This window comes from Magallana gigas, chromosome 4 (genome assembly GCF_963853765.1).
Source record: "Magallana gigas chromosome 4, xbMagGiga1.1, whole genome shotgun sequence".
NCBI lineage: Eukaryota > Metazoa > Mollusca > Bivalvia > Ostreida > Ostreidae > Magallana > Magallana gigas.
The window spans coordinates 56,626,481-56,646,595 of record NC_088856.1 but is presented as its reverse complement, the minus strand read 5'-3'; the positions used below and the strand labels follow the sequence as shown (position 1 = coordinate 56,646,595).

At 34.7% G+C, this 20,115-nt stretch overlaps 2 protein-coding genes across 33 annotated transcripts in view; one reads left to right on the top strand and one right to left on the bottom strand.

Moving 5' to 3' along the window:
• Positions 1-10,504, top strand: part of LOC136274992 (uncharacterized) — a 91,812-nt gene extending 81,308 nt beyond the window's left edge. For 13 of the 16 annotated variants that reach the window (XR_010713484.1, XR_010713487.1, XR_010713483.1 and 10 more), the window contains 5 exons: positions 3,715-5,442; positions 5,837-6,808; positions 7,261-7,397; positions 8,491-8,537; positions 9,095-10,504. Coding sequence is in view for 1 of the 16 variants with exons in the window: in XM_066083201.1 (XP_065939273.1) it covers positions 3,747-5,442; positions 5,837-6,808; positions 7,261-7,382 (2,790 nt within the window). In the remaining 15 variants the exon portion in view is untranslated. Of the gene's footprint in view, positions 1-3,714; positions 5,443-5,836; positions 6,809-7,260; positions 7,398-8,067; positions 8,117-8,490; positions 8,538-9,094 lie in introns of all 16 variants that reach the window. The other 3 variants (XR_010713479.1, XR_010713474.1, XM_066083201.1) reach the window with 3 other exon arrangements.
• Positions 10,505-12,234: 1,730 nt separating this feature from the next.
• The window catches only part of LOC105339370 (IQ motif and SEC7 domain-containing protein 1), a 58,809-nt gene continuing 50,928 nt past the window's right edge, over positions 12,235-20,115 (bottom strand). For 15 of the 17 annotated variants that reach the window (XM_066083183.1, XM_066083190.1, XM_066083182.1 and 12 more), the window contains 7 exons: positions 19,368-19,507; positions 17,888-18,013; positions 17,622-17,721; positions 16,705-16,826; positions 16,334-16,550; positions 14,785-14,834; positions 12,235-14,203 (listed from right to left, as the gene is read on the bottom strand). In XM_066083183.1, the coding sequence (XP_065939255.1) occupies positions 13,988-14,203; positions 14,785-14,834; positions 16,334-16,550; positions 16,705-16,826; positions 17,622-17,721; positions 17,888-18,013; positions 19,368-19,507 (971 nt within the window). In that variant the 3' untranslated portion in view covers positions 12,235-13,987. The remainder of the gene's footprint in view (positions 14,204-14,784; positions 14,835-16,333; positions 16,551-16,704; positions 16,827-17,621; positions 17,722-17,887; positions 18,014-19,367; positions 19,508-20,115) is intronic. The other 2 variants (XM_066083193.1, XM_066083184.1) reach the window with 2 other exon arrangements.

Here is a 20,115-nt window from a genome sequence, read left to right as displayed (position 1 = left end):
CCTCCCAAACAGGCACTATTTATTTTGTTATACTGAATGTCTTTTTTAATGAAGAAAATTTTACTGCTTTTATATAGGAATAACGTGAATTCTACAGCGAACCGTACGCGCATAATTTTCGCGCATGTAACATTTTTTAATGTTACCCGTTGCCAAGTGCGTTGCTAACGCTGAGGGTAATAGTAAATATTATTAACTGCGTCTTAACCAATCAGATTTCATTATTTAACATGAAAGTATAACAAAAACAATTGTAAAGGATCTTTTTGAGGACTGCAATGCTCAACATGTGATATGACTATAAAATCATCCTGTTAGAAAAGGGACTAATGATTATAAACATAAGAATATCCAGGGGGAAAAATGGATTTTATTTCTACAGGATCTACATGTATTATTGTACATTGTCCAGATTGTTTGTATTATGACTTCATTAAGCTGATTTTATCATACCCATTGTTCCTCAGGTGAGCGATGTGGCCCATGGGCCTCTTGTATTAACTTTCTCGACAAATTATCCTCCTCTGGGGCTGTAGTCCCGGACCAAGTTATGGACATATCACACTACAAAATAATCACTGTCATCGACATTCAGATCATCATCATCATCATTCATCATTCATCATCATCATCAGCATCGACACATTGTCATCATCACCTGCTTCATCATCTACATCATCTTCATTGAAATTCTCCACCACAACAATACAACACTACAATATGTTTACAATACCATAACACCACAATATTAGCATCGATTTGTATATCATCAGTGGCATCTGTATAATTATGAATATATTATATCTAAAGGCGACATTCAAAATCAGTCTAGGTATACTGGCATTATATTTTCACTAAGTAACTTGTTTATAATAGTATTTACAAATGGCGGTAAACAAATGACGTTAGACTTCTGGTAACTAACTTCCACCCAACCATTTAATTGAAAAAGTTACATAAAAAAAAAACGTACTTTAAACAAGTAATAGCTTAATTTCCAAAAAGCTTGCCTGACTAAACAAAATTATTCATTAGAAGCATGCATGTATCAATTAGGCTATCCTATTAGAAATACATTTCAATTTTCGCTGCTGATCTTAAACTCATAAATGGAACGTGCAAATTTAAGATGAAATATCAGTCTTTTCTTATATCCAGTCCATGTAGGCTTACATGTATGTCACTTGATATTGAATTATTACATTAATGCAAAATATTTTAAGAATGTACATATATCAAATAATTGCATGTTATCTTGAAGGCGGAAGACTAAACAGACAAATTTTAAATTGTATTTTTCATATTAAGATGTGAAGCCAACTGAAACTCTTGTTTTAACATTTCCTACCATAGGATATAGGAAAGGATATCCAAGAACATAGCACTGTTTTTTTGAAAGTCTGTGGGGGCAGAATATAAAACATCTGAACAAGAAATAAGAAAAAGGTTGAATTCTCAAAATCATGAAAGAAATGAAATGAAAGAAAATCCTAACTGTAACTTCAATTGAATTCAATAAGAATTCCAGAATTAAATTTGTTTTAATCAAAACTGACAATTCTTTGGCAATGATGATAATTATTATACCTACAATAACGTAATAGACAATATGTAACAACTTGTTGCAATGACCCCCCCCCCCTTTCCACCGTTTCACTTGAAAACTCGCTGTTGCTTATTACATCCCATATAACATTTCATCAATTATGAATGTAAATGCTGACACATTAAACATGCATCGGTTAATCTTTTCATCTTGATATTGATTCATTTGCTTGCTCCCACTGTATGCACTGTTTCGGAGAAGGTAACTTTCAAACCTTAGATTTGCCTGGCGTTATGATGTCAGGCAATAAAGCATAAAAAACGGCCTTTTCAAGCAGTCTCTTGATACAGTAATACAAAAGCCTAACGATTAAAATAGATGAATTCTATTCAAACACTCTAGCTAACGTCACACCTGAGCGCACACACAGGTAACACTACGGTGGAGCTGGACAGCTCTGCCGGGTATGAACTAGCACCTATTGTTAGGGTCGGCTCATTGCAGAGAATTATAGGGAAAAACTATTGGGTGTGTTCGATTTACACAGTGATTGTCAAACATGTTGAGGAGAGAGAGAGATAAACAAATTATATAGTACAGGTTTATAGGGGCATGGTCACAATTTTGGTCGAAATACTTTTCCGTTTGTAATGTTACCTATGCTTCAGCAATGCATTTTTAATAGTTAACAAAAATTTGAGAGTCAATCGTCAAGTTATAAGCGAAATACAGCGCTCACAATTCTTTGCTATGTAAACAAACCTCAGATCATGTTTTAATTTACATTTTGAAAATTTGAGGTTTATACCTAAAATGAATGTGACAAATGCTAAGAACTGTTTATTAATGTTTAAAATGAATGAGTAGATAGAAAAATCAGCTTGGAAAAGAACTTTTACCTGTATACTGAAGCAATGTAAACAAAAACAAGGCACAAGTCATGACAAATGTTTGTGGGCTCTGTATCTTGCTTAAAACTCAACGACTGACATTCAAATTTGTGTTCATTATTAAAACTGCCTCACTAAAACATTACAAACAGTAACAAACGGAAATTAAAAGTTGACCAAATTCATGATTATGCCCCTTTAATAGAGAGATGGATAGTATTTGTTGAGGAGAGAGAGAGAGAGATAGAGAGATCAATAGTACATATTGAGTGGAGAGAGAGAGAGAGATTTTTAGTACAAGTTTAGGAGATGAAGTCTGAGAGAGAAAAAGAGAAAGTGAGTGAGAGAGATATTACATGTTGAGGAGAGAAGGTGAAAATGTCTTAGAGATTGAGAGAGAGAGAAGGAGAGATCAATAGTATATATTGAGCGGAAAAAGTCTGAAAGGAAATAAAGGGATAGATTATTAGTACACATTGAGGATATAAAGTCCAAGAGAGGGAAAGAAATAGAGAGGGGTGGGGGGGGGGATAGAGATATGGATAGTACATGTTAAACAGAGAGAAAGAGAGAGAGAGATCAATAGTTCATATTGAGTAAAGAAAGTATGTGAGAGAGAGATAGTACATGTTGAGGATAAAAAGTCTTAGTGAGAAAAAAGTGAGAGAAAGTCTGAGAGAGAGAAAGAGAAAACAGAAAGTGAAAAAGAGAAAATGAGAGAAAGTAAATGTTGAGGAGAGTCTAAGAGAGATAGTACATGTTAAGTAAAGAGAGAGAGAGAGAGAGAGAGAGAGAGAGAGAGAGAGAGAGAGGAGAGAACATATGAGAGAAAAATACATACATGGAGAGAGATACATTTAGAGAGAGAGATCAGCAGTTAATATTCAGTAAAAGAATTACATGCACACTGAGTTTTCTGAGGGTCAACTCTTGATGATGAAACTCATTTTTATTAGAAAAAGTCTCTCTCTCTCCTTCCTCTCTCTCTCTCTCTCTCTCTCTCTCTCTCTCTCTCTCTCTTGCTCTCTTGCTCTCTCTCTCTCTCTCTAATACACTTATCAATCATTTTTGGGGGATATATTTTTTGACTGAGCATTCTATAATCAGTACTATAATGATGAACCATCATTTATCTCTAAAGAGAAAATATTATTTCTTTAAAGTAACATCTGTTTTAATTAAAATTTTGTTAAGATTTGATGTTATATCTATAAAACTGTTTAATTGAAGGTAGTTTATGTCATTGACTATGATTGATATTATACTTTTTTCATGCAGGTTATGATTTAAAGACCTAGACCCTCCAGACCATGGACCCAGCAAGTACAACATATAAAGTACATCAATGCTCTAAGTGTCGGGGGGACACAGAGTACTATTGTGAATCATGTCCATGTGATCTCTGTCAAAAGTGTAAAGAAAACCATGTGAAAAACCTCCAAACAATAGACCATTATGTTGTGTCACATCATGAGAAATTCAACAACATCCCAACACAAGAGATTTGTGGGAGACATCCTAGTAATGTTTATAGGACGTACTGTGAACATTGTCAAGTTCCTGTGTGTAATTCTTTGTTTAGACGTAAATCTCACAGATTCCCTGTTTATCTCTTTCGACAAAGTAAGCACAAGATTCTTAGCTTACAAGGAGCTTATAAAACAAAGCAACAACAACACAGAGGAACCATTCACACCATCAGAAGTGATGCTCTCTTTTACAGACCTGTTCTCCTGCCAGGAATCACAGATGACATCAAAACCTGTCGCACAGAATTCTCCCGCTATCAATCAGAGATGTTAACAAAGGCCCAGAGACTGAAGAAGCTCATTAACTATGTGGTATATGATCTATTGAATAATGTGTTTTGTGACTTTGATTTCAAACACAGATGTTTAAAACAGAAGATGGAAACAAACAGACATATTGTCAGCCTACAGAGATATGTACACATGTATGAACAGTCAACATTCAGTGCTCTACAATTCCTCTCCTCCATAAAGACAGCCCTCCACCAGATACATCTTACACTCCACACCAGCCAGCTCTCCATGACTGAGTCACTCAACAAGGAGGATGTGATGGAGTCACTGAGTGCAATCCAAATCACAGAGAGAGGAAACCGACGCGTAGGAAACCAGTGTCTGCTGAAACTGACGTCTGGTGCTGAGCTCCATCAATCTCTCACAGTGACAGGTGTTGGTCGTTGTTATCACATTTCCTGTGTGACATCAGACCGGGTCTGGGTCAGTGATGGTAGATACAAACTCATGTTGACAGACACAACAGGTGTCCCTCTACATCGTGTGGAGGATTCATGGATTGGTGATATATTCACTGGTAATGGAGGATTACACACAGTGAACAGTGAGAGTGAACTGATTTATATAGATAGGAAATATAATATTAAGAAACGATCAAAGGATATGAAAACAACCAAAACATTGATAATGAAAAAAATATTCTCTAAATGGAGACCACGGTGTGTGTACTGGTCCCCGTCCACTGGGGATCTACTGGTCGGGATGTATAACTATGATACAAAGACAGGCAAGGTAACCCGGTACAACCAGAGTGGACAACTCACACAAACCTTACAGTATGACAACACAGGTATGGGACTGTATAGAGTACCTCTCTATATAACAGAGAACAACAATGGGGATGTCGTGGTGTCTGACTTTTTCAGTGCTGTAGTGGTGACAGAGCGTGGAGGAAGACATCGTTTCTCCTACACAGGACCTCCATCAGGATCACGACTATATCCACGTGGAATCTGTACTGACGCGCTGTCACACATCCTGGTGTGTGATGATACGACCGACACAGTACAGATGTTGGACAAGGACGGTCAGTTCCTGTCACATCTACTGATAAGACCATCAGGGATATTCACACCAGGGAGCCTGAGTTATGATGTCAACACTCACCGTCTCTGGGTCGGATCACAGTACAACAACACGGTGGTTATATACAGGTATATCACCAGACAGGACGCTCTGACAGGTAAGTCTGAGTCATTATCATTGACAGTTATACAGAAGTATGATATATCGTGTTTTAGACATACAAGTAAACACTCGACAAGTTGTCAGTAACAGCTTATTGATATTAATTCAATACATTTATGTAAAAGCTTTTAACAGTTGATTGCCTGTAAGATTGAAAAAAAAAACACACAGACAGGAATATGTTAAATATACATATGTTTATGATTTTAATTAATTAAAAAAACAAATACAAACACATGCCATTGTAATTACAATGTGATTAATAAGCTGCATTAATACATCTTAATTGAGTGTTAGTATACAAAAGCAGACAACTGTTTTAATAAAATGGATTATTTTGTTCAATAATCATATAAAGCATTACATGTCTGATGTTTGATTTATTGCAGACACTGCTGATAAACTCCACACCAGCCAGCTCTCCATGACTGAGTCACTCAACAAGGAGGATGTGATGGAGTCACTGAGTGCAATCCAAATCACAGAGAGAGGAAACCGACGCGTAGGAAACCAGTGTCTGCTGAAACTGACGTCTGGTGCTGAGCTCCATCAATCTCTCACAGTGACAGGTGTTCGTGGTTGTGATCACATTTCCTGTGTGACATCAGACCGGGTCTGGGTCAGTGATTATAACAATCTCATGTTGACAGACACAACAGGTGTCCCTCTACATCGTGTGGAGGATTCATGTCGTGGTTTCAATGGAGGAATACACACAGTGAACAGTGAGAGTGAACTGATTTATATAGATAGGAAATATAACATCAACAAACTGTCAAAGGATATGAAAACAACCACCACATTTATAGAGACAACAGACTCTACATGGAGACCACAGTGTGTGTACTGGTCCCCGTCCACTGGGGATCTACTGGTCGGGATGTATAACTATGATACAGAGAAAGGCAAGGTAACCCGGTACAACCAGAGTGGACAACTCACACAAACCATACAGAATGACATTACAGGACTGGGTCTGTATAGAGATCCTAGCTATATTACAGAGAACAACAATAGGGATGTCGTGGTGTCTGACTCATACAGAGCTGTAGTGGTGACAGAGCGTGGAGGAAGACATCGTTTCTCCTACACAGGACATCCATCAGGATCAGGACTAGAGCCACATGGAATCTGTACTGACGCGCTGTCACACATCCTGGTGTGTGATTATAGAACCGACACAGTACAGATGATAGACAGGGATGGTCAGTTCCTGTCACATCTACTGACAGAATCACAAGAGATGGGTGGACCACACAGCCTGAGTTATGATGTCAACACTCACCGTCTCTGGGTCGGATCACGGTTACACAACAAGGTGTGTGTCTACAGTTATATAGACACACAGGACGCTCTGACAGGTAAGTCTTTGTCTTAACAGGCAGTGTTAATTATTTGTTAATAAGAGAAATCTGGATTAATTGTATATTTCTATCATTTTGTCACATTAAACTTAATGTTATATACACGTACAATGTATATGTGTATAAAATTTGTAAACTCTGTATTTATTTGTAACAGATTTTATGTTTAATTAGGAAAATAACAGATTTGGTTTTAGATAATAAGGAAAAAAATACAGACAGATTTTATGCTGAATATGCTGATTAATGTCATTAATGATTCAATAAATTAAGAACATGCTACCTTGTAATTAATTACTTAAGTTTATAGATACATGTACTTGTATAGTTATATCTCAATAGTCATATAAAATACTGAATTCAGTGAATTATTGAGTTAAAATCTACTTAGAAGACCGTATAAAAGGAATGAATATGTCGGCATATAGCTAATTAATGCCTTGTTGTAGATGAGGAAACACACCCCACTGATGGGGAGGACAAGTCTAGCTCCACTGATGGGGACGCCATGTTTAGGTTCAGTGATGGGGAGGCCATGCTAAGCTCAACACCAGCCGTAGAATGGAGATAGCTTGGATATTGACAGGTTGTAAATGTTTCTGTACAAATCTAGTCTGATCCCAAAACCACACATGTTGTTTGTCACTTTGTTTAACATCTGCAGCTGAAATTGACCTGTGTATAATTCACATGGACTGTAATACTGACTCCTGTTTATTTCACTCTTTGTGGTGTTAAAAACATGTCTGTCTTTTGATGAATGTAGACTAAAATTCAGTGTGTATGACTATTTAATTGAAATGATAATCTAATCAGTTTGATAATTTAATTATAGCCCAAGCCTATTTCTGCAGCAAAATGACAAATACATGTATTGATTTTTTTTTTTAAATATTGCTATAAATGAAGTTTATATGCAAGAAATTAAACAATCCAAAAATCAAAATATCTATCCCAGTCAAGGGTTATTTACCTTACATAAGAGCAAATTATTTTAAGAAATACAGTTTCGGGGATGTTGCAGGATAAAATTGTAGTCAATGGATGCTATTTTTTTAAATATATCAGCTAATATGTCAACACCAATTTAATTCTTTAATATTCATAAGATCTTAATTCATTTTCTACCAACAGGTTTTCTGTGTAAGAATTAATTTATGTTGGGACTTCTCTGAATTGCAATCTTTATTGTTTTGTTGTGTAAGCTTGCGAGAGGTGTGGTGGTATTTTATAAACATTTGAAAAATTATTTCTAGTTAGGTCATCAGTTGCCGTGTAATGAAGTAAAAACATTGGCTCAGTAAGGTATATGTTTGTTAATGATTGTAAAATTTAATATTCTCTCTCTCTCTCTCTCTCTCTCTCTCTCTCTCTCTCTCTCTCTCATATTCATCTAAACATTTACACCTAATGATATACAGGTACATGTATTGATTTATTTTTTAGATATCAGTTTTTATGAAGTTTATATTTAAAAAATTAAACACACGTTGTCATGTGGTCAAGTAAAAACATTGGCTCAGTAAGGTATATGTTTGTTAATGATTGTAAAATTTAATATTCTCTCTCTCTTTCTCTCTCTCTCTCTCTCTCTCTCTCTCTCAACATTTGCACCTAGTGATATACTAGGATGTATTAAAATTGTGATTAACACGTGTACAAATTCTAATTAATTTTAGATACCAGAAAACTATATCAAGTATCAGCGAGAAACAACAAAATTCATGTAAGTAACTTTTCTCTATATAAGCGTCAGGTACATGTAATATACATTATTAAGAAGGGAATGTTAACAGGAGCACTAGCAATCATACATCAATGGATTGCTCAATGTTTTGATATTATTGTCTGTCTGGGCTTTTTACTAGATAGGTTCTTTTAAGGTTATCACACCCCACTCAATGAAGTTGCAAGGGGTAAAATGTCTTTGACCAGTATGTCAGTCAGTCTGTAGAGAAACGTGAAGTATCTGAGCTTACATGGGAACTAAACTTGATTATTGATTTACTTTAGCTCATTGTGAGACATACAGACACCAGGGTAGAATTATAGTAATGTGTAATTGATGGAGAGAGAGAGAGAGAGAGAGAGAGAGAGAGAGAGAGAGAGAGAGAGAGAGAGCAACAAACTTTAAAAATTGATATATTATGTGGACTATGTCGTTTTGAAAATTCTTAATTTTTGATCTTTTTATTAACAAATGACATATCATATAACAATTGTAGAATTAGAACGTACCAAAGCTACATACATATATGTACAATGTAACTCTTTCCTTTACAGTTGACTGGTTCCCTATAGACCGTGGACTGGTAGCCATTTTTGTCAACATGATGAACTCACCATAAGCCTCTCTCCAACAGTGACTGTCATTGGTTGGATCGTCTATCAACCCTTGATGGGAATGGACATTAGCTGTGGACTTTCTTTATTGTGGAATTTACCTTAAGTGGGTACATTGACATATATCTCTCTTGTGCATCAAGTACATTTGATAAAGAATACAAACAGTGAAGTGAATAACATTTATTCAAACATCTGAAAGTGAGGAAGATCTTACATCACTTGAATTCGTTGATAAAAGATCATAAAAGAGGACTGGTCACCGTTCGGAATCTTTACACCAAAATTGTGTCATAACCGTGTTGGAGGTTAACGTGATCTGTTAAAACCATGTGACCACAATTGAACAAACTTGAACCGATATATTATGAACCTATCATAATATTCCATTAGAAAACATTTAAATAATGAAAAAGTGACAAATAACGAGCATCCGGTGTGAAAATAAGAAATTACATGAAAGTAACTATACTGACCAAAGAATTTATGTTCATAGTATAGATGAATGTTTTATCATGAAAAGTGTATTTGCTTTATGGCTGAATTGGTGATATTGTATTATTTTATTGTTTATATAGGAAACATGTACATACAGTAAATATTCCGTCGCTAACAATATGTTGTAGTGTTTCTACTGTATACAGGGCTATTTTCACTCAATGTTTTTTTCATCCCGTAATTTGTTCGCTCTTCTACACTTGTAAATAGTTTTGTCCTGTCTTGATTTCCTTAATACTCTTTTGAATCAATGCAATTTTTTGAAAAAAATGTTTTTAATTCATCCATGAAGACATAAATTTTCACAACAAGGGCGAAAAGGGAAAAATATATTTAAGGGGGACAATGATTTTCCTCTAACGGTGTATATGGCAGGTAATGAAATTTGTAGGTCAACTAATTGTCATTTATGTTTTGTTTTCATATATATTTATAGTTAACCATGCTGAATTTATAATTCCAAAAAAATATTGAAGTATTTGTAGTTTTTGCTCAATAATGCATTACAAAACAGTCAAAAACTTATTCTTATTGAACTAGATCGTTCTCATGATAATTAAACAAATGTTTTATAGTTATCACTTCATTTCACTAGTTTAACAACTATAACTTTTTTTCACAAGTTTTACAAATAGTTTGTTTTTCTGTTTCCACATATGAAAAGATGTGTAAGTTTTCTGTGTATTTTTCATAATGGCACGGTACATAAAATCAATAGCCGACCAATGATCTAACCTCCTTTGTACTGAATTAATTTTTCTACTGTATTTTTGATTCAATTTTTAAGAGTGTGTTTTTGATGTTTTAATTACTCAAGTTTTTCCTTCGGAAATAAAGAATGGCTTCTATTGATGTTGTTATTATGTCCTGATTAATTAAATGTAGACTTAGAATTTGATGCAGATTCATCTAATATCTCTGTGTACAGTAAAACTTGCCTATAAGGTACCTGGATATACAGAAACGGGGGTATTTAATAATATATAACATATTTCCCTTTCAATCATATTACAATTTATTTTTGTCATGATGAAACAATATCGAAAATATGAAACTTGACATTAAGTCGCTTTAACTTCCTTATGAGCAAGTTTCCTGTATGACTACTTTGGTTATGTTTTTTTCTGTTTAGGACAAAAATCCAGACAAACGACATGGGACCTTGTGTCATGTTGTAAATTTTGAATTTAGCGGGTGGCAGTACCGGTAAATACAAAAATTAGAGCGTGACAACTCGTATATTTTGTATTTACTGCCACCTGTTAAATTAAAAATTTACAATGTAACAGAGGCACTTACTAGTATTGCCAATGACTGTGGGGCAAAGTTCTGGAAACAATCTCTCTCGCCCGCTAGAGAATACCCTGGTCCCAACGTGGGCACCAAATGTAATGGAGAAAATGTAATGGAGACACTTATTGCCTCTCCTGGGGTTTGAACCCGGGTCCTCTGGCACGCCAGTCCAGCACTCTACCGATCGAGCTAAAGGGTTAACCCACTAGCCAGAGCTAGTAGGAATGCCATATACTTGACTCTACCACCACAACATGAAACTTATCTTAAAAGACGATGTAGTTTTAGGATGAGGTTTTCAACCATTCTGAAACTACTAGAGGTCCAGGGCTTCTTTGAATGCTAGTTTGATGGAAACATCTTTCTATGTTAATGTGAAATTTACTATTGTTGATTTCATCTCCCCTTTTAGATGCGCAATACAAAAATTGGTCAAAATTTAAGTATTTAAAAATTTTAAAATTGAAAATGTTCAAAAAATTACTCAAATCATATAACATAAAACATGCACTGTAGCATTGAATGATTTATTTTTTACCTCGTCGTGTCAACAACTTTGGTCAGGTGAGCAGACAAATTGAATAAAGCGCGTTATTATATAAATAGTGCTTGTTCGGGAGGGTAACTGTTGAAATTGACACCCCTCGAAAACCATTGTCAACCTCCGCTTCGCGTCGGTTGACAATGGTTGTCTCGAGGTGTCAATTTCAACAGTTACCCTCCCAAACAAGCACTATTTTTATGGTGTTACCGATTGCCAAGTGTGTTGCTAACGCTGAGGGTAATAGAACGGATTACCAACTGCGTGTAAACCAATCAGATTTCAGTATTTAACATGAAAGTATAATAAGATAATTTGTCTGCTCACCTGACGGCAGTTGACACGACAATGTCAAAAATAAACCATTTAATGCTTATATTTACATTCCCTCACTGATGGAAATCAATTATTTACTTAATTAAATCAATACAAGTTGCAGATCATGGAGGGAGTAAATTAATAACAGCAAGAACAGCCGTTTCATAAAACTGGTTTAAACTGGTTATCACATAGACTGTTCAGTTGGGATCGACGAGATGAAAATATAATCCATGAAAAATAACTCTTGAAATTTTTCTTATAACAATAAAATCAACTTTTTTGTTGAATAATTGTAAAACATGGTGTGAATTGCATGTAAATTAATACGCAGTGATTAGTTGTTGCATTTGGAGGCATTTAAAGATCACAGAATTTAATGGTAAAAACACAGTAGAGTGTAAATATTTGTAAATAAAACACATTGAAAGAAGGTTCTATGCAATTTTTATTTGTTTCTGTATGATAGAGAATGTGAATTCTTTTATGTTCTTGGAAAATAATAAACTACACCTCTATTGAAGAGTTTCACATGCAAAATGAAAAAAAAAAGATATTAAAGATGATTTAAAAAAATCCTTAAAACTGCAATCACACCTTCGTCAGGCTTACGAATACCAGATTTACAAAATGTGGAGATATTTTTTATCACATTCTACATATATACCAAGTTATGGAGTTGTTTCTGGTAAATTCAAAGACAGCAATGAACTGATAAAAAGAAATATTATCTATAATGTCATACAGGGGCCTATACATAATGATATAGGATTGGAATTTGTTCTCGTTTTCATCAGCATTAAGGAAGATAACTCTACTAACACTGGACCATGACAATAGTAGTAGAAATATATAAACATGTACCGTAGTGTGGGGACGGTCAACACATAAAGAGAAAATGGTAATCAATGCTCATATATAATTATGCTTATTTTTAAAATATGTTGATTTTAATTTATATTGTTATTCCCTTTTTAAACAAAAGTGTTGATAAAATGGATGTTAAACCCTCTTACAAAATAAAATATTGAACAAAAAATGTTTTTTTAATCTAATAAAGACAACGACGACAATTCCATTGTTCTTACGATTGCATAAATTAAATGTACAGCGTGGTAAGTAACGTCCGTGTTGTAAATGTATACGAATGCTTCCAGATTTTGATATCAAAAAATGGTAAGACGGACAAGATAATCTTTATAGGATTTGCAGTCCTGTATTATCCAATGGCGAAATTTTACAGAATTCATTTGCTTTGAGAATATTACAGTGGGACACTGTTTATTGTATGACAGTAACTCAGATTGTATCTCAGAATTGTGTCCCCTTATTCCTTGATATGAACATCTCTCTCTCTCTCTCTCTCTCTCTCTCTCTCTCTCTCTCTCTCTCTCTCTCTCTCTCTCTCTCTTTCTCCGTTTTCTTTCTCTATCTCTTTCTCTCTCTCTTTCCATTCAAATAAATAAAATTAGAAATATTGAATTTATAACTCGTACACTACAAAGTAATACTATCACACATTCTATTTATTTTTACAATCATCTTTTTACAATGACATAACATGGCTGTGATAAAAATTTGTACATCAAATTAATTCAATAAATAAAGGCTAAATAAGTGTGTCATCATTATCACGTGAGATTTCTGTGTTCTATCACATTGTCACTTGGCCTACGGTAATAAAAGCCAATCAAAGAACACCTTAGAAACTGAGATGTTGAGTATAATTTATAATTCCTTTTCCCATTGTTAATGCATACACAGTATGGCGTAGTTTGATAAAAATAATATAAAAACTCATTGATCTGGCATTTAAATTTGTGCGATTCTTATTCCTAACAATGTGATCACTTCCTTCTGATTCTAAATCCGAGAAACTGTAATTAAGTCCTGCTATTGTTCTAAATGTTTCATTGCACTGTTTATCACAATGGTCACTCGTATCGATCAAGTCTACTTCACCTTGATATTTGAACCACGATTCTTGCATACCATTCACTCCTGACTCCTAAACAGGAAGCCTATTGGCTGTGTTCTGTGATTTAATGATGCCAGCATCTATAAAACACGACATCACAGAACATGGATTTCTCCCCCGGCAAGATCATCAGGAACAGCCTCTGTAACAGGAGTCGGCAGAAGTGGCCCAATAACGACCTTGACCTTTAATGACCTGATTTTCGTCAGACGTCGGTGCCCACTGGTAGCCCCTTCTTGAGGGATATGGCCTGTTTCCTTTGACCTCTGACCCCGGGTTGCATAGCTGGTGACCCCAGGGACTGGAGATTTGATTGGCTGGTTTTGGGGGTGGCGGGAGATCCCCGGGAATGAAGACTGCTCTGACTATTTCGTGACGTGACATCCCCACCGATCATCACTCCCCCTGATCCACCTGAGGCCTGGAAATAAAGCAGACGTCCCTTTAATACAGACGTAAATCTTGATGTAAAGCACTATTTCATTGGATATCGAAAACATTCACACAACATATGAATATTTTATCAATTTATGCATATGACCATTTATGGCGAAACATTATTTAATTTTTGGCAATTACTGGTACCGGTAATAATGGATGTCGAGAGAAATTATTTTATGCTTTTTTGAACATTCTACTGGTTTACCGTAACGTTTTAAACACATAACGGTCTGCCTGATATATGCAGTACATGTATAAGATATATCTGTTTAACTGTGCATTATTAGACTGCTATATAAATATAATCTACTGCACTGTATCAGTAGCATAATCTTAAAACCCATGCTTATAAAAAAAGACACATAGACAGTGACATATGGGACCAAGAATTCACATACTGTGTGTATATATATGGTCACTATTTTCAGTTAATAACTATCTTATGGTGGAACAGCATAACGATTTATGGGTGGTTGCTATCTATATATATAGATGGTTCTATATTTCTATTTATAGATGGTTACTATTTATAGATGGTTACTATTTATATATCCCACTCACCACTCCACTGTCTAATGATCCACCACTGCTACCTCTCCTCATCCCTTGACCTGTCAATCAAACAGTACCCATGAGCAATTACAAGGTCATGACCTTTTTATACTAATATATCAACAATGGGTTGCGTTCAAGATCGTAGCTGCTAGGTTTGGCTACGTAGTTGAACGGTAAGCTAGCCTGGCCGCTAGGTAGATATTCGTAGCCTTAATATTTTATGCTAACCATCGAATTCAAGATGGCCACCTTAGTAACCACTTTGTAACAAACACAAAATCTATTTATATAGTGATATTTTTATCCTCCTTAAGTTATAATCAATTTTAACATGTATATTACTGCTTGAAATTAACAAATTATGTCGATGTAATTAGTCTTTAGTTGAATATTTCCAACTTCAAATCTAAACGTAGCAGCTAACCTAGCGGTCCGTTCAACAGACCTAGATATCTACAACCTAGCGGCTAGGCTAGCAGCTTCGATCTTGAACGTAGCCCTGTACAATTCACAGTTATACCTACAGAAAATGCTGAAAATTATTAGAGTAGTTATTTCATTGCTTCAATTGTTGATTTAAGAAAAAAGTGTTTTAGTTTAAAATAAATTGGTTGTTAGGCAAAAGCTATACAAAAAAGATGTAAACACCAGTAATTATTATTAAATATCTCCTATCTAAAAAAAAAAATGAAAATGGTATTGATTAATCGCAAATGTTAATACTTGCTGTCAATGAAATCGCCATTTTCATTAAGCCTGCCTGTTCCTAAGGTCATATTCAACTCGGTGCAAAAATAAATTATCAGAATTTAAAATTATAGAAACAAGCCATTGAAGCACATACATACTTACTTCTGCTACCAGTTGTAATAATTGCTTGCAAATAATGTCAAAAACAAACCAAATATAAACAGGAAAAAGGCAAACTCCATGTCCCTTTGCCAAGGAAAGAAATGGCATTCACCATATAATTGTTTACATGCATCAGAATTTGAAACTGTTACTTTCATTCGACATGCTATGCTAATGAGTAAATCCCCAAACACATGCTACGGAGCAGCATTATTTATATAACTTAAAATAGAGTTAATTACTTTTGTCACCTGTCCGACTTTCATAAGAAACATACCATAATGAAATAATAATTGATTACGTATTAAACACGATACCACTATCTACCAGAGGAAAAGAATGTGCAGTAAGGATCTTATTCTAAAATTATGCTAACTCTATTAATCGATCAATATTTCCATGATTTGCTTTTCAGAATTGTTTAACTATAGTGTTCATTGTCATTCCCTTAAAAATATTCAATTGATACTTGTTAAAACATATATGATAACAGAATTCCCCCTTCTTCTCCACACATAAGTATATAGAGAAATTCATACTTTAGATGTTAAGAAACAACACTGCCTTATTATTTTATCCAAATGATGCTATAATGGCCATTCCAATTTATCAAACTTTGACTATTTGCTTTGTCAAAACCATCCCATGCTGTGGAGTTTGCAAACTCAAAAATGCAACAAAAGTAGGTCATGCGCATGCGTACCTTGGCAGAGATCAGTGAGAGAGTTGGACAGAGGAAGTTTCTGCAGAGCGGGGCAGTCGGGGGCAGACAGTCTATTTATAGACGGGTCTGATGGCTTCATCAGTTCATACATTAATACGCGGGAGTCGTCGTTGGCGTAGTGTCTGTCGAGCGTGTTGTGATTGTTGCTGTGTTTCTGGAGTTCTTCTTCGATTCGCAGTGTCTCCATTCCATTGGTCTAGAAATAAAACATTCCACAAAGTGACAAAAATGTACTCAATATTCATATCTAACCAAAAAACATTAAACAAATTTTTTTCTTCCAAGTATAAAAAGCATTGCATCTATATGATTATAACACATAATGCTGCAATTAAGCATGACAATATTACCTCTAGTATAGCCTCTCGAAGGTCCTCTACAAACTTTTGCCGATCGTGGTCGTTCCTTGCATTCAGAGTTATCAGAACTTTGTTGTTGACGCCACTCACTAATCGCACGCCATATTGGTAATCTGTAATTTTAAAAAATCAACTGTTTAAAATTTGGATATAAAATCATGTCAAAGGGTTTAGTAAAACTACATTGTCTTCATTTGTTAGTAAATGATTTAGAAATTGTTTCTTATTTAACCTCTGAAGCAAAACAAGTAATTTTTGTTCTTTCAAATTTCTGATTGAAGTAAAAATGATAGCATCATGCTGATTCTGCCAGTTACTTTTCCTTCAGAAAAATGATATTCGATAAACAGAAATAAAATCTTGATTTTTTAAACAAGAGCCCCGTAGACCACATCGCTCACCTGAACAACAGTTCCTTGTATCATTTTAAACAATTTTTTAAACAATTTCCCTTTATATTTCTATGTTAAACTTTGAACCCCTCTTGGAGCCCCAGTTCAAAATAGACATTATTTGAGGATGCTTGCATAGTTATCTCACAATTTATTTTAAGACATGCACCCTATTTTCACTGTTCTGTAATTTTCTCCTTTTTTTTTTACATTTTAGAATTCTCTTCCCATAAGAATGCTCTGTACCAAGTTTGGTGAAATTTGGACGTGGTTTTAGAGAGGAAGTCAAAAATGTGCAAAGTATACAGACAGACGAACGGACGACAGACAAAAGGTGATCAGACAAGCTCACTTCAACCTTTGGTTCAGGTGAGCTAAAAAGCATTGACTTAAGTTTTTGACAAATGATCTATAACTAGGGATAACTGTAATGTATCAATTGAAAACTAACCACAGAATTTTATCGTAAATATGCCATTACACCATTAATTTCTTTTTCTTTTTTTGTTGACTTACGTGATGTTTCAAACAGGAAGACCTGCATGCTGCTGAGAGGAAAGGATTGTTTGTAGGAGTAGGTGATACCCGACTTCTTCTTACTGAAGATTTTTGTAATCTGAAGACAAGGAGAATAAATCGTTGACTCTCTCATAGTTACACAGTCTTCATCAATTTATCTGTTTACTGTCCAGTCAGAGGAAAACACAGTTCTGATTGAATTACAGTTGCACCTATTTGATGCAGTCATACAGAAAAAGAGTTATCTCTCTTTGTATACTTACCAGAAGTAGGTCGTTGAACAGAAAGACCTCTCGCTGATGGAGACCAATTTTCTCTTTTTTATTTGGATCGTGAACCTCATACAATCGACAGTAACACACCAATCGGCGATGGGGAAGAGCCAGTTGCTAGAAAGAAATTTATGTTTGGAAAATTTTTTAAACAATATTTTGCATGCTTTCCTAGAATACAAATTAATGACAAAACTCATCTTTATTTATATTCTGCAACTACCCCTTGCATTGATCGACTAAAGGTGACCCAATAAATCAAAGCTATATTCGGTCAATGTCCCGATAAAGCCTCACAATGAATTTGACCAACGTTCTAATGTACTGTGAAGTCATCTTTTTTGCTTCATTTACTCCATGGCGTCACCGTTTCAACTGCAGATATGCAGCAACTTTTGTTGAATAAAGCTCATTTGAGGCAGTTTAATTAACATGTATTTTCTTATGTTGCTGTATAAACAAAATACATGTTACATGTAAACTGTCTTAAAATAAAAGCCAAATTTGGGCTCGGGTCAAAATGTGAAGAGGGCTCGGCAAGCCTCGCCGTCTGTCACATTTTCTTACAGAAATATAGCTTAAAATTATATATAGCTAATATTCAAATATAGGTTAAATTTCAATACAGTAACCATGTATCTTATATGTACACAACTATAAACACATATCTTGGTACAACAGAGCTTTGGACAACATTTATGCACACATCTTTATTTGTACAACACACAATTATAGACAATAATAGACAACTCTATAGTTTATAAAACACAATTGTAGACAAAAATAGGCACCTCTCTAAATCATAACACACAATTGTAGACAAAAATACACACCTCTCTAGTTCATAAAACACATTTGTAGACAACAAAACACACCTCTTTAGTTTATAACACACACTTGAAGACAATAGACAATTTCCTAATATACAAATGTATACTGAAAACATATTTTTTTAATCTGTGCTACACACATCTGTAGACACATATAGATGTAGACAACAAAACACATCTTCCAAAGACACAGGTACATGTAGACAACAATAGTCACCTTCCTAAGACACAAACACATGCACACAACAATAGACACCTCCCTAAGACACATATAGATGTAGACAACAAAACACACCTCTCTAAGACACAGATACATGTAGACAACAATAGACACCTCCATAAGACACAAATATATGTGACAACAATAGACACATCTCTAGGATACAGATACATCTAGACAACAATAGACACTTTCCTAGGACACAGATGCAAGAAGACAACAATAAACTCCTCTTTAGGACACATCTATACACGACAACAAGAATAGACATCTCCCTAGGACACATATACATGTAGACAAAAATAGACATCTCCCTAACGCACATACATATTTAGACAATAATAGACACCTATCAAGGACACATACACATATAGACAATAATAGACACCTCCCTAGGACATAGATACATGTAGACACTCACTGGTTTCTTTCCCACCACGGTTTGTTCGACCTTCATGACCTGAGTCACATGATCCACCCCTGCTCGGAATTCCTGGGTCTGTATTCTGTTATAGATTCCGATCAACATGTCCCGGTCCACATCTTGTCCATCATCTATAGCTAAATAGTCAGATTAATACAATAAGGTTAAACTATATTACACAAAAGGAATTGAATATCTTGAAAAATTGTTTAATTTTTTATTTGAAATTCAATGAATTTGATGTTGAATTCAAAATCAAATCTACAATATATAGGGTAAATTATTAACTCAAACCCAGTATTAATAATTTTTGCCAAAAATCACACAAAGCATCCACTGCAGATTTTTAACATGAATTATAAGCACTTACGATCCTAATATATTTTTTGCAATTTGATAAGAGTTCATCAGAATTGTGTAAGATAAAAATACTTTGTACGATAACTTTCGTTGGTAAATACAGCATAGAGAAAATTCTGAATACATACATGTCCTAGCTATAATTAGAGAACAGAGAAAGTCATTAAATGTCAAGTTATTTGCTTCCTGTTATGTTTTACTATTTAACAACCATGGGGTTCCAGCATTGACAATTAGCGAGCCTGATCATCGTCTTTTGTTTAATTCCATTTAAATTCAATGAACCTGTAAAATGCATTCCTCAAATATGTCTCTACTTTGATTTTTCAACCCAGTTTGAATTAATTATGCAAACAACAGAGATGCTTAATTAATACATTCTTCA